Raw genomic sequence first — 13,479 nt, forward strand, 5'->3', positions numbered from 1 at the left:
CCTTTTACATGTTATAAACCTCATAATAAGCTGTTATATTTGCTTTAGACAGTCATCTTTTAAAGGCATTACAAATAAGAAAAAGTGATTTTTGAAAATTTGCCTTCATTTTCACAGTTTCTGGAACTCTTCATTTCTTCTTGTAGTTTCAAGTTTCCATTTGGTATCATACTTCTGCCTGAAGAACTTCCATCTAACATTGCCAGCCAACTGGTGGTACAAAAAGTGAATTTTTTCAGCTTTTGTGTCTTGCAGAGTCTTTATTTTGCCTTCATTTTTGAGAGATATTTTTACTGCATATAGAATTGACTTTTTCTTTTATTATTTTAAAGATGTTGCTTTTTTGTCTTCTAACTTACACAGTGTTTTGAGACATCTGCTGTAATTCTGATGTTTATTTCTCTGTACATAATCTTTTTTTTTCTTTTTTCTCTTGCTTCCTTCAAGATGTTCACTTCATTTTGAATTTCAGCATTTGGGCTATAATGAATATAGGTGTGTGGATTTTTAATTCCTTCTGCTTGATGTTCTCTGAGATTCTTGCATCTGTGATGTGTCCTGCGTTATTTTTGGAGGATTCTTGACTGTTACTTCTTCAAATTTTTCTCTGCCCCATTCCATTTCATTTCTTCTTCTGAGACCCTAATTACATGTATTGTTACACAGCTCTTGGATGACTTTTTTTGTATTTGTGCATGTGTACATGCCCGCATGCATGTGTGTTAGTCTGGATAATTTCTACTGATCTAGCCTCAAGATATCTGAGCCTTTCCCTAGTTCTGTCCCATCTACTGATGAATCATCTAGGGAATTTTTTATCTTTGACCACGGTTTTTTGAAACATAATCGTGTTACATTTGACCCTTTCTTATAGTTTACGCATCTCTGTTGAAATTCCCCATCTTGTGATGCAGTTGTGCACTTTTTCTGCTTGTTGCTTGAACATTATAGTTTTCTAAAAGTGCTTGTCTGATATTTCTGACATCTGTGTCATTTCTCAGTGGGGTTTTTCTGATTACTTTATCTTTTGATAGTGGGTTTTTTCCCCCCCCCTTCTTTTCCATGTCTCTTGCAACTTTTGACAGTTTTAGCTACATGTGTAGAAGAATGGTTGAGATAGAGGTAAATAGTATTTATAACTGTAAATGGACAGTCATTTTTTTCACAGGCCATTTGTGTCTGTGTTGAATTACTCTTACCAGTAGTTGAGCTGGATTTGAGTTTCGTTGTTGGTACCTTTACCTTTAGTATGCCACAGACTTTACGTTCTTCCACAGTAGACTCCTGTTACTTTGTGCTTGGAGACAGGCTTGGGTACTGTAGAGTTTTCTCAGTGTTCCTGCTTTCTCTTTAGGTTTTAGTTGTCTCTGCCCACCTTGCTGCAGATGGGGGTCTCCATGCTTCTGCCCCTTCTCTATTAGTAGATTATTACTTCTTATTCCTGCTAGGCTTGTGCTAGGGTCTAGTGGTTTTGTGTTCTTTTTTTTTTGGTCTTGATCCAGACTTAGTCTTACTCAGGCCCTTGGACCTGTGGGGGAGGGGTGTCCTTTTTCAGTGTTTTTTGCCCCCTCAGCCAGATCAGTTATCCTTGTTTATCCAGTTACATTTGAGTGGGATGGGAGTTTTGTGCCCCTTTCCAAGCTATAGTCAACCTCCAGCTGAGTGTGGTATATTGGAATAGAGTCCTGGCCCCAGGGCAGTTTCTGACACTTGTCCCATTGTTGTTGCTGTTACTGTTCAGTCCGTCAGTCATGTCCGACTCTTTGCAAACTCATGGACTGCAGTATGCCAGGCTTCCCTGTTCTTCACTGTCTCCTGGAAATTTTGGAGCATTTCATTAAGAAGAAATGGCCTGTAGGTATTTTCTTTAATAATTGAGGCATAGTCCTGTTTATTCATGAAAGATTACCTGTTTCACAGCTTCTTCAGGTCTCTGTGTTTTCCTTCTGTCCAAGTTGGTTTTCCTTTTCTGCTGCCATTGAGAAACCTGCATGTTCCTGCTGACTTCTGTAGCCCACGTCTTCCCATGTGGTTTTCTTTCTTACATATCGTAGTGAGAACCTAGTTGGCTTTTATGTGCTCTTGTAATGGAGCACATAAACTTTTTAAACTCATTAAAAAGTGGTAATATATGTGCCTTGTGGATCATTTGAACATGATAGAAAAGTGAAAGGAAGAAAATAATCTTCACTTATAATTCCGTGTAGAATAACTCCTAGCATTTTGCATTCTGCCTTGTTTCTAAGAATAAATAAATTAGCTAATAAATATATACCACAATTAAAATCACAATATGCATATAATTTTTTATTTGGTGTTTAACATTGATCATAGACATCTTCTTGCATCATTAAAAGATCTTACTAAACATTTAAAAAGGGACATATACTCCCTGTTTGGAGTTTTGTAAGATTCACTGGAACTATCTTTTCCAATAACTATTTCCCTTTGCAGCATTCATAATTTGAAAATCAGAAAGATTTTAATTTGAAGCTCATTTAAAAAGCTTATTCCATTTGTAATGATATGTCAGCATATAGAGATATTTAGGTTGCTGATTCTGTTTTTAAAGGGGGTTTTGGTTTTTGGATTCCAATGACCCTATAGCTTTTCTTTTTTAATTTCAGAATTCCATCCGACATAATCTGTCACTGAACAAATGTTTCCTTAAAGTGCCTCGATCCAAGGATGACCCTGGAAAGGTAGGATTCATTTTCTTGAAATAATTGGATTCCTCATTGTATCTGTTGGCATGTTTGAATCTGAGTTATACCTGTTATATAAAGAAAAAGAATTGGGATTAAAGCTTCAGGACCTTGTCTAGTTCATTGATAAGAAACCTTTGTGAAATAGCAAGTCCTCCATTACCCTATATTCCCTATTCTACTTTACCTCGCCTTACCCTATTTTAGTTTGTATGCTTCAAGGAAACAGCAGACAGGAAGATATTTCTTTTCAAGCAGTAAGAAGCTAGCTAGCTACTGTAGAGTTGGTCTTCTGTTCCAGGTTGCTGTTTCTAATCTAGTTTTTATTTGGTTATTTTTTTAAGTGTTATGTTTTAAATTAAACATGACTTTTGAATTTCTTGTTGGAACCACAATTTATTGTTGCATATAAGAAGTGAATCTGGGTCAAGGGGGAAAGGAGTGAATCTATATGTAATTGACCAGTGGAAGTAATTCTTACCCTGAAGTAAAAATTTTCTCTGTTTTATCCTTGTTTTCTTGGTTCTCGTTTTTTCTTCTTCATTCCATTTATCTTCTGCCATTGTTGCATTTTTAATATTTTATCTGCAGAAATTTCCTTTTTTTGAGTTTCAAACTGTATCAACTGAATTGTGGCCTGAACTTGGTACTAGTTGTTTGGTTTCTGAAGCTCAGAGTACTTGGCTTGGACCGTTTTTCGTTGTCATGGTAAATTGATAGATTAGGACTTTTGAGATAGTCTATCTTTTGGAAACCACACATTCTTTTTTGGTTGGTTGGACTCTTTGTCACCTTCTTCAGGCTACTGTCACTGAAAGAATATTTCTAAAATGTAAGCCTGATCATGTTATCACCCTGTTTAAAAGCACTCTCCAGTGTCCTGGAGGTGTTTCTTACATCCTTTACTATCTTTTCCTTAATCTTCCTTTCTAGCTATGATTTCACCTTATTCAATATCCATTGTGAGGAACTACTTGAAGTTTTCCATACATACCTTTCATATAGGTTTCTCCTATTGCACAAACTCCCTCTACTTGTCTTCATACTCCTTGTCTTTTAAGATTGAGCTGCAACATTACCCTGTGAAGTTTTTTTGTTTTCACATACTTCAGTCGAGTTTGTTGTTCCATCTTTTGAGTTCCTGTTACTTTGTCATCACTATAGTAGCTTCTAACTGATTTCTCTATCCTATGCTATGCTATGCTAAGTCACTTCAGTCGTGTCCGACTCTGTGCGACCCCATAGACAGCAGCCCACCAGGCTCCCCCATCCCTGGGATTCTCCAGGCAAGAACACTGGAGTGGGTTGCCATTTCCTTCTCCAATACATGAAAGTGAAAAGGGAAAGGGAACTCGTTCAGTCGTGTCCGACTCTCAGCGACCCCATGGACTGCAGCCTACCAGGCTCCTCCGTCCATGGGATTTTCTAGGCAAGAGTACTGGAGTGGGGTGCCATTGCCTTCTCCGTTCTCTATCCTAGGGCTTACTATCTGCAGTATATAGTAGCCAGCCATCTTTCAAAAATGGTCATATGGTCTATGTTTAAAAATCTTCATTGGTTTATTTACTGCCTTTAGATTAAAGTCTAAATGTGAAGAGGATGGGGATAGTTTGTATATAGTTCACTTTTTTAGCCCCAGTTGCTTGCACAGTGACTGGTGGCACTGAGGAGACACTCCTGTTGAATGAATGAATATAAAGCTGACCCCTGAACAATGCATGGGTTAGAGGCATTGACCCTCTGCCAAGTATAATTTATAGTTAGCCCTTGGTATACATGGTTTCTGTGAATCCACAGTTCCACATCTCCCAGATTCAACCAACTGCAATTATGTAATATTGTATTTAATATTGAAAAATGTGTGTATAAGTGGACCCGTTCAGTTCAAACCTGTGTTGTTAACTGTATTGTATCCTCTGCTAGACTGTTGACTTCTTGAGGTTAGGACATGGAGAGTTATTCATCTCAATTGTATAGCAGGCACTCTTAAATAATGTTTTATGGCATCTTCTATGATCTGCCCCATCAAGTTGATTCTCAATAAGATTGAATAAATTATTGTAATAGTCTTATTTGACACAATTTACTATTTGTGTTCATAACTCTCTAAGGTTGTGAATAAGAATTGGTAAAATTTTTCTTAGCTTTAAAGCAGGCTTATTATAAAAGAAGAGGAATTGTAATTTATATTTGCTTCATTACAATTTCTGATGAGTAATGAGGGTATATGAATCTGACTAAAAGTCTTAATAGAGTTTCAAGATTATCTGTGTTATTAGAGTTCTATGAAGCTAGTAATTGCAATCAGATTTAATTTTTAAATGATATTTAAATCATTAAAAAATAAAAAACCAACACCCATGAAGCTTAACTATATCATGTACTAAATTTTAACCAGTTAGAGATTTGTTAAGTAAATCTTGTGCTGTCAGCTTGTCTTTTGTGCAGAACTTAAAAGCTTTTCTCCACTTTTAATTAAGTAATATCATGGTGGTATGGCAGGTGATTAAGTAATACCACATTATTCTTTGCAACTGTTCTTTTTGAATCAGGATTGTCTTACTATTATGCAGCCAAAACAGTACAGAAATTGAATCCTGGTAGGTTAATAAAGTAGAAGGCAATGGCACCCCACTCCAGTACTCTTGCCTGGAAAAACCCATGGATGGAGGAGCCTGGTAGGCTGTAGTCCATGGGGTCGCTAAGAGTCAGACATGACTGAGCGACTTCCCTTTCACTTTTCACTTTCATGCATTGGAGAAGGAAATGGCAACCCACTCCAGTGTTCTTGCCTGGAGAGTCCCAGGGACGGGGGAGCCTGGTGGGCTGCCGTCTATGGGGTTGCACAGAGTCGGACATGACTGAAGCGACTTAGCAGCAACAGGTTAATAAAAGCTTTTAACTTTTAGCAGTAGTCTTTTTAAAGTTTTGTTTTTATCAAATACATCATTTGGAGAAGGAAATGGCAACCCACTCCAGTTTTTTGCCTGGAGAATCCCATGGACAGAGGAACCTGGCGAGCTACAGTCCATGGGGTTGCAAAGAGTAGGACACGATTGAGCAACTAACACACACAAATACATTATTGTTCTTATTGATTTTAGTCATTGTAGTAAAATATACATTTGATATGATAAATATACATTTGATAGTGTATTTATACTAATAGTCATTTTTATTTTCAGTCTCAAGGTGAGATTTAAATACCAGTTCTTAATTGATTTCGGTCAGAAGTAAATGTAAATCTCATCTTATAAAGTAGATTTATATGAATAAAATCATTTTAGTTTTTAATATCAAAATAAGATTTTTTTTAAACTAAGTTCTGTTGCTTAAAACAGTTTGGAAAACGTTAGATTTAGCCCATTTTATAGATGAGGAACTAAGGTCCATAAATGAGGAATGACTCGCTCAAGTTCAGTGTGGAATTAGAACCCAGGTGTATTGGCTAAACTTACTTGCAAGTCACGGGAACCTATTACAGACTAACTTAAGGGAGAATATATCTGCAGGAGGGACTGAAATGGGAGCCAGATTCTTCAGTTGAATCACTGGGGATGTCTCTTTGTATCTGTTAGTTCTACTAGCTTCTCTCATGGCTTCATTTTTAGCCAGATTTGTGGCAGAGATGGCCGTCAGCAGCTTCTGGCACATATTCACTTAGTTCAGTAACCCTTAGCAGTGTTTGGTGCCCACCCCACCAAATCCCTGGAGTACAGCAAACATCTTAGAATAAATGCCCAACAAGGAGACTACAATTGGTTTCTTGGTTCCTATTACTGGTGCCTTTTCCATTCTACCAGTCTTCCTTGAAAGGGAAGCCAAAATGTTAGTTAAGTTTTGGTACTTATGAATTGTTTTTTTTCTTTTTGTATTACAGTGTTTCCTGGCATTTGAGGAGCTTTTCCAAAACCACCCTCACTACAGTGGGAGAAAACCATTGAGCCAAGGTGGGGTGGGAGTAGTTTTTGGTCTTGGGTAATGGGTGTATTTTAACCCCTTAGGATTTGCAGGCTTCTGCCATGATCCAGATGGGTCCAAAGAGGTAGAGTTAGAAGTAGCTCATACAGCTTCTTTCCCATAATTCTGTGGTATATAACTCTGTTCAGTGTATCACCAGAGAGGTGTAGTGACCAACTTAAACTTGAAAAGTTCTTGTTGAATTACAGGTGCTTTTATATGACTACTTATTACTGACTCAATCCTTATTTTCTAGTAATTTTTGTCATAAAAGCCCTTAATATTTGATACTCTCCCAATATACCCTAATGGTCTGAAATCCATTTTTCTTAGTTCCCTGAAACTAAATGCAAACAGCTACTTTATTGCTCTCTTTAAAAATAAAAACAAAATGAAATCGTATTTTGCACTCATAACTCTGCTGCCTTTTTTGGGACAGATTTGTTTCCTTTCCTCTGATGACAGCCCTGTTTCTGCATCCTGTAATCTGTCTCCTTTTTTTTTTTTTAATTCCTGTCTTTTATCTCCTCCCTTACCATTAGCTTTGTATTTTTGTCTGTTTTTTAATCTAATTTTTGCCAAAAGTCTTCTCATTCTGCAGTTCACACATGCCTCTTTATTTTAGAAATAAGTATTTTTGCTCACATTATGAAAAGACAAATTCTATCAGCTAAATTTTGTTTTAAAAAAATAGAGTTCTCTTTTTTTGCTTTCCAGCTTAATCTTTTCTCAACCTTGTTTATTCTTCTCTAACTCAGGAAAATGATACTTGGACTTTAAAGGAGATAAAAGATTATAAAAGGTTGTTTCAGCAATTGTATAATTAATAGCAGGAGTGGGCTCTAGGAGAAATTAGATGATAATTAAGACCCCATGAAGGCCACCTGTCTGGCGTGGGAGAGATAACTGCAATGAATTCATTGTAAGAAGAGTTCTTTGTTTTTTGGTTGTTTTTTTTACCTGGATTGGGGAGGTTGTAAAATGTTCAATGTTTGTGGAGATTGGGGATCTCCTGATTTGTAAAGAAACAGCAAACTTACTACTAGAGGGTTAATTTTTAAAAGTTCTGAGATAGTGATTATTTTCTACTCCTATCCTCTGTCATAGTATAGGAGACCATAACATAGTTGACAGATTGCTTTTGTTCAAAGTGTATTCTTTTTTTGGTCCATGTTAGTACTGTATTGTATTTATTTGTAAATTGTCTCTTATTTACTGGAATTCTGTTTGGGTCATTTCATTTGTAAAGCTTTGTAGAAAAACTGGAAAGGTTTGAGAGAACATAAGATACAGCATTGAGTGATAAACAGTGTTGCGAGAATTATAGGTATGTACCTTGAAGAAGGAAGATAGTGTAATTTTAATACTAGCCTTAAAATAGATGCATGATTTTTGGGAGGAAGAAGTTGACCTCTTATCTGTGTCTTTGAATAAAACCAAAAAACCAAACACGAAGTGGAATTTAAAGATAGGCAAACGTTTTCTTGGACAAAAATAAGGACGTTATGTTTATTGGAGTGAAAAAAAACCCAGGGCTCCCAAGGGAGGCTTTAGAGTTTGCCACTTTTAAAGCACCTCAAGGAGAGAAGAAATTAGCAACTTTCGTAGTAGCTTTAACTCATGATAGGTAAGAACACCAGTTGAAGACTGAGAAGAGGACTTGATCAGGTTTAGCTGAGGGACCCATCAGAAGACAGGTGAGATAGAATGAGGAATTAAGGGAGCTAATGTAAGTACTAACATGAAGTCAGGAATGAAGAAAATGCGTTGGTACCAAGGGTGCATGTTAAGACAAGAGTGGATTATGAATGTGAGACAGTCCCTTAGACAAGCCAAGGTTAGAAAGCCCAGAGTAAGCGTTGAGAGGGGCATTTAGAGAGGGTTTGAAAGATTGGGATAGATAGGAGGTGAGGGTCTGATTCAGAGAGATAGCACTGCAGAAACAGAAAGAAGTGCTGGCATACAACGCTGACAAGACACGATTAGTCAAAGCAGTTTAGTTAATAACTGTGTTTTATTTGCACATACAGTATTCTCTATTCTCTTCTTAGGAGCAGTATATAACATTTTGTTGGTGTTGGTCTCCTTTCCATAGCTACTTTTTTAAAAAATAATTTTTTGCCCTCAGATTAAATTTTTAATTGCCCCTTGGTAGTCAGCACTGCCTTGTCCCCCACCCCCAGCCCTGGCAACCAACCACTGATCTATTTTCTGTTCTTATAATTTTGTTTTTTTCCAGAAATTCAAATAAGTGGGACTCATTCAGTAGGAGGCCTTTTGAGTCTAGCTTCTTTCACTTAGCATAATGCATTCGAGATTGATCTTTGTTGTTTGGAGTATCAGCAGTTCCATTTTGTTTCATATAGCCAGTCTTACGGATTTGCCACAATTCAATCACCATTTGAAGAACATCTGGGTTATTGCCAGTCATAAGTTCATTTGAATGTGAAGTTTTCTTTTAGACTTAGAACAGTAGTTAACTTTATAAATCTAAGACACAAGACAGTGTTGGATTTAACCTGAACTAGTAACGTATATGTAATAGTTATTATATGTGAGTCACTCAGTTCAGTTCAGTTGCTCAGTCGTGTTCGACTCTTTGCGACCCCATGGACTGCAGCACCCCAGGCTTCCTTGCCCATCACCAGCTCCCGGAGTTTACTCAAACTCATGTCCATTGAGTCAGTGATGCCATCCAACCATCTCATTCTCTGTCGTCCCCTTCTCCTCCTGCCTTCAGTTTTTCCCAGCATCAGGGTCTTTGCAAATGAGTCAGCTCTTCACATCAGGTGGCCAAAATATTGGAGTATTAGCTTTAGCATCAGTCCTTCCAATAAATATTCAGGACTGATTTCCTTTAGGAAGGACTGGTTGAATCTCCTTGCAGTTCAGGGGACTCCTAAGAGTCTTCTCCAGCACCACAGTTTAAAAGCATCAATTCTTCAGCGCTCAGCTTTCTTTATAGTCTAACTCTCATATCCATACATGACTACTGGAAAAACCATAGTGTTCACTAGACGGACATTTGTTGGCAAAGTAATGTCTTGACTTTTTAATATGCTTTCTAGGTTGGTCATAACATTTCTTCCAAGGAGTAAGCGTCTTTTTATTTCATGGCTGCAGTCACGATCTGCAGTGATTCTGGAGGCCCCCGCCTCCAAAATGTCTGCCACTGTTTCCCCATCTATTTGCCATGAAGTGATGGGACCAGATGCTATGATCTTAGTTTTCTAAATGTTGAGCTTTAAGCCAACTTTTTCACTCTCCTCTTTCACTTTTGTCAAGAGGCTCTTTAGTTCTTCTTCACTTTGTGCCATAAGAGTGGTGTCATCTGCATATCTGAGGGTATTGATATTTCTCTCACATGACCTTCTAAATTTTGTATAAATATACCTCATTTTATTGTGCTTTACAGATATTGCATTTTAAAGAAATTGACATTTGTGTCAACCCTGTATCAAGCAGGTTTATTTGGCACCATTTTCCCAACAGCATATGCTCACTTCATGTCTCTCTGTCACATTTGGGTAATTGTTGCAGTATTTCAAACTTATTTTTATTACTTTATTTGTGATGGTGATTTGTGATTGGTGATCTTTGATGTTACTATTGTGATTGTTTTGGGGTACTAGGAACCACATTTACATAAGACCACAAACTTAATTGATAAATGTTGTTTGTATTCTGTTAAACTTACTGGACTTCCCTCCAGTTTTCATTTCTCTTCTTCTCCTTGAGCACCCCTATTCCCTGAGACACCAATATTGAAATTCGGCCAACTGATAACTCTGCAGTGGCTCCCAGGTGTTCAAGTGAAAGGAAGAGTTGCATGTCTGTCACTTTAAATCAAAAACTAAAAGTGATTAAGCTTAAGGCTTCCCTGGTGGCTCAGTGATAAAGAATCCTCCTGCCAGTGCAGGAGACATGGGTTCAGTCCCTGGTCCAGGAAGATCCCACATGCCACGGAGCAGCTAAGACCTTTTTACCACAACTCTTGAGCCTGTGCTCTGGAGCCTGGGAACTGCAGCTACTGAGCCCTCGTGCTACAAGCACTGAAGCCTGTGCATCCTAGAGCCTGTGCTCAGCTACAAGAGAAGCCACTGCAGTGAGAAGCCCATGTACAGCAACTAGAGAGTAGCCCCCACTTGCTGCAGCTAGAGAAAATCCTGAGCCAGCACAGCCCAAAAATAAATAAAATTTTTAAAAAGTTTCACATTGAAAGAAAAATGATTAAGCTTAGTGAAAAGGCATGTCAAAAGCTGAAATAGACTGAAAGCTCTTTGCCAAACATTTAACCAAGTTGTGAGTGCAAAGGAAAGGTTCCTGAAGGAAATTAAAGTCCTCCTCCACTGAACACACAAATAAATGATAAGAAAGCAAAAATAGTGTTAATATTGATATGAAAAAAGTTTTAGTGTATGGATATAAGATCAAATTAGCTACAACATTCCCCTAAGCTAAAGCCTAATCCAGAGCAAGGCCCTAACTCTCTTCAAGTGTATGAAGGCTGAGAGCTATAAGGAGACTGCAGAAGAAAAGTCTGAAGCTAGCAGAGATTGGTTCATGAGGTTTAAGGAATGAAGCTGTCTCCATAACATGAGAGTGCAAGGTGAAGCAGCAAATGCTGATGTAGAAGCTGCAGCAAGTTATCCAGACAGTCTAGCTGAGATAATTCTTTGTGATGGCAACACTAAACAACAGATTTTCAGTGTTGACACAACAGCCTTCTACTGGAAGATGATGCCATGTAGGACTTCTGTAGCTAAAGAGGAGAAGTCAGTGCCTGGCTGCAAAGCTTCAAAGGACAGACTGACTCTCTTGTTAGGGGCTAATGTAGCTGGTGACTTTAAGTTGAAGCCAGTGCTCATTTATCATTTTGACCCCCACAATACGTCTGACAACATGATTTACTCAGTATGTTAAACCCACTGTTGAGAAAGAAGTGTGTTTCGTAAGGATCTAGCTGCCATAGTGATTCCTCTGATGGATCTGGGCAAAGGAAATTGAAAGTGCTCTGGAAAGAATCCAGCATTCTGTATGGTGTTAGAAACACTCACAAATACATTGGAAGAGGTCAAAATATCAACATTAACAGAATTTTGAAAGAGGTTAATTCCAACCGTCATGGATGGCTGGGAGGGGTTCTAGACTTCAGTGGAGAAGTAACTGCAGATGTGAAGTGGAAATAGAAAACTAGAATCAGAAGTGGAGCCTGAACTACTGCAAACTTTTGACAAAACTTTAATGTTGAGGAATTGGTCCTTAGGGATGAGCAAAGAAAATGGCTCCTTGAGATGGAATCTACTCCTGGTGAAGGTGAAGATGGTTGAAACAACAGCAGAGGAATTTAGCATATTACATAAACTTGGTAGAGAAAGCAGCAACAGGATTTGAGAAGATTGATTCTATTTTTAAAAGAGATTCTGTAGGTAAAATCCTATCAAATAGCATTACATGCTACAGAGAAATAGTTCATGAAAGGAAGAGTCAGTTGATGTGGCAGACTTCATGGTTGTCTTATTGCCACACAGCTGCCTCAACTTTTAGCACCTACTATGTTGAATAGTCAGCAGCCATCAGCATAGAGGCAAGACCCTCCTTCTGCCAGCAAAAAGATTATGACTACCTGATGGCTCAGTATTGATGGTTAGTATTTTTTAGCAGTAAAATATTTTTAAGTTAAGGTTGTACATTGTTTTTTTTTAGACATAATGCTGTTGCACACTTAATAGACTACAGTATAGTGTAAACATAACTTTTATATGTACTGTGAAACTAAAAAATTCATGATTTGCTTTATTGTGATATTTGTTTTAAATTGCAGTGGTCTGCAACTGAACCTGCAATATCGCTGAGGTATGCTTATAGTACTTTTGTTGGAATTGAATATGGTGTATTACTTAGGAAAAATTTTATAGGGAGCTTGCCTAGCAGTCAGTGAAGGAAGTGAAAGAGACTGATGTCAGTGTGACTTTGATAAGAGTTGAAGTTGCCTCAGCTCCTGAATCAGGTGAAACAAATGTGGATTTAGCAGATACAGATTTCAAAACAGCCATTATAAATATATTGAAAGAATTAAAATAAAACATACTCTAATAATTAATTAATGAAGAGAGAGGGAATTTGAATAGAGATGGAAACTAGAAAAAGAACCAAAGAAAAATTGTCGAGTTGAAAATACAATAACTAAATGAGTAATTTACTGAATGGCTTTAACAAAATATTGGATACACCAGAAGAAAAGATCAATTGATCAGGAACATCTGAGAATTATAAATGTATGTAGCCAAAAATAGAGCTTCAAGAAATCAAACAAAAATTATCAGAACTAAAAAGAAATCAACAAATCCACAAATTTTTAATTATGGTGTAGTTGAGGTAGTGTATTATATAAGTTTCAAGTGTATCACATAAATAATAGTGATTCACAATTTTTAAGGTCATATTTATAGTTATTATAAAATATTGACTATATTCCCTGTGCTGTACAATATATCCTTGTAGCTTATTTATTTTACACATATACCCAGGAATGGAATTGCTGGATTACATGGTAGTTCTATTTTTAGTTTTTTTGGGGGGATCCTCCATACTGTTTTCCACAGTGACTCCACCAATTTACAGTCCCACCAGCAGTGTACAGCAGTCCTCTTTTTTTTTTTCACATTCTTTCAACATTTGTTATCTGTGGTCTTTCTGATGATAGCCATTCTGGGTATGAGGTGGTATCCCATCAGCATTTCCCTGATGATTAGCGATGTTGTGTGAACTGTTAAATTGACATTAATCCCTTCTAAACGATGAAATCTTTGAG

The 13,479-nt window shown here is 37.3% G+C and overlaps 1 protein-coding gene across 5 annotated transcripts in view; it reads left to right on the plus strand.

The window, feature by feature from the left end:
• The window catches only part of FOXJ3 (forkhead box J3), a 136,195-nt gene that overhangs the window by 56,888 nt on the left and 65,828 nt on the right, over window positions 1-13,479 (plus strand). For all 5 annotated transcript variants that reach the window (XM_055586198.1, XM_055586197.1, XM_055586201.1 and 2 more), the window contains exon 4: window positions 2,628-2,702. In XM_055586198.1, coding sequence (XP_055442173.1) covers window positions 2,628-2,702 — 75 coding nt within the window. The remainder of the gene's footprint in view (window positions 1-2,627; window positions 2,703-13,479) is intronic.

Source organism: Bubalus kerabau, chromosome 6 (assembly GCF_029407905.1).
Source record: "Bubalus kerabau isolate K-KA32 ecotype Philippines breed swamp buffalo chromosome 6, PCC_UOA_SB_1v2, whole genome shotgun sequence".
Lineage (NCBI taxonomy): Eukaryota > Metazoa > Chordata > Mammalia > Artiodactyla > Bovidae > Bubalus > Bubalus kerabau.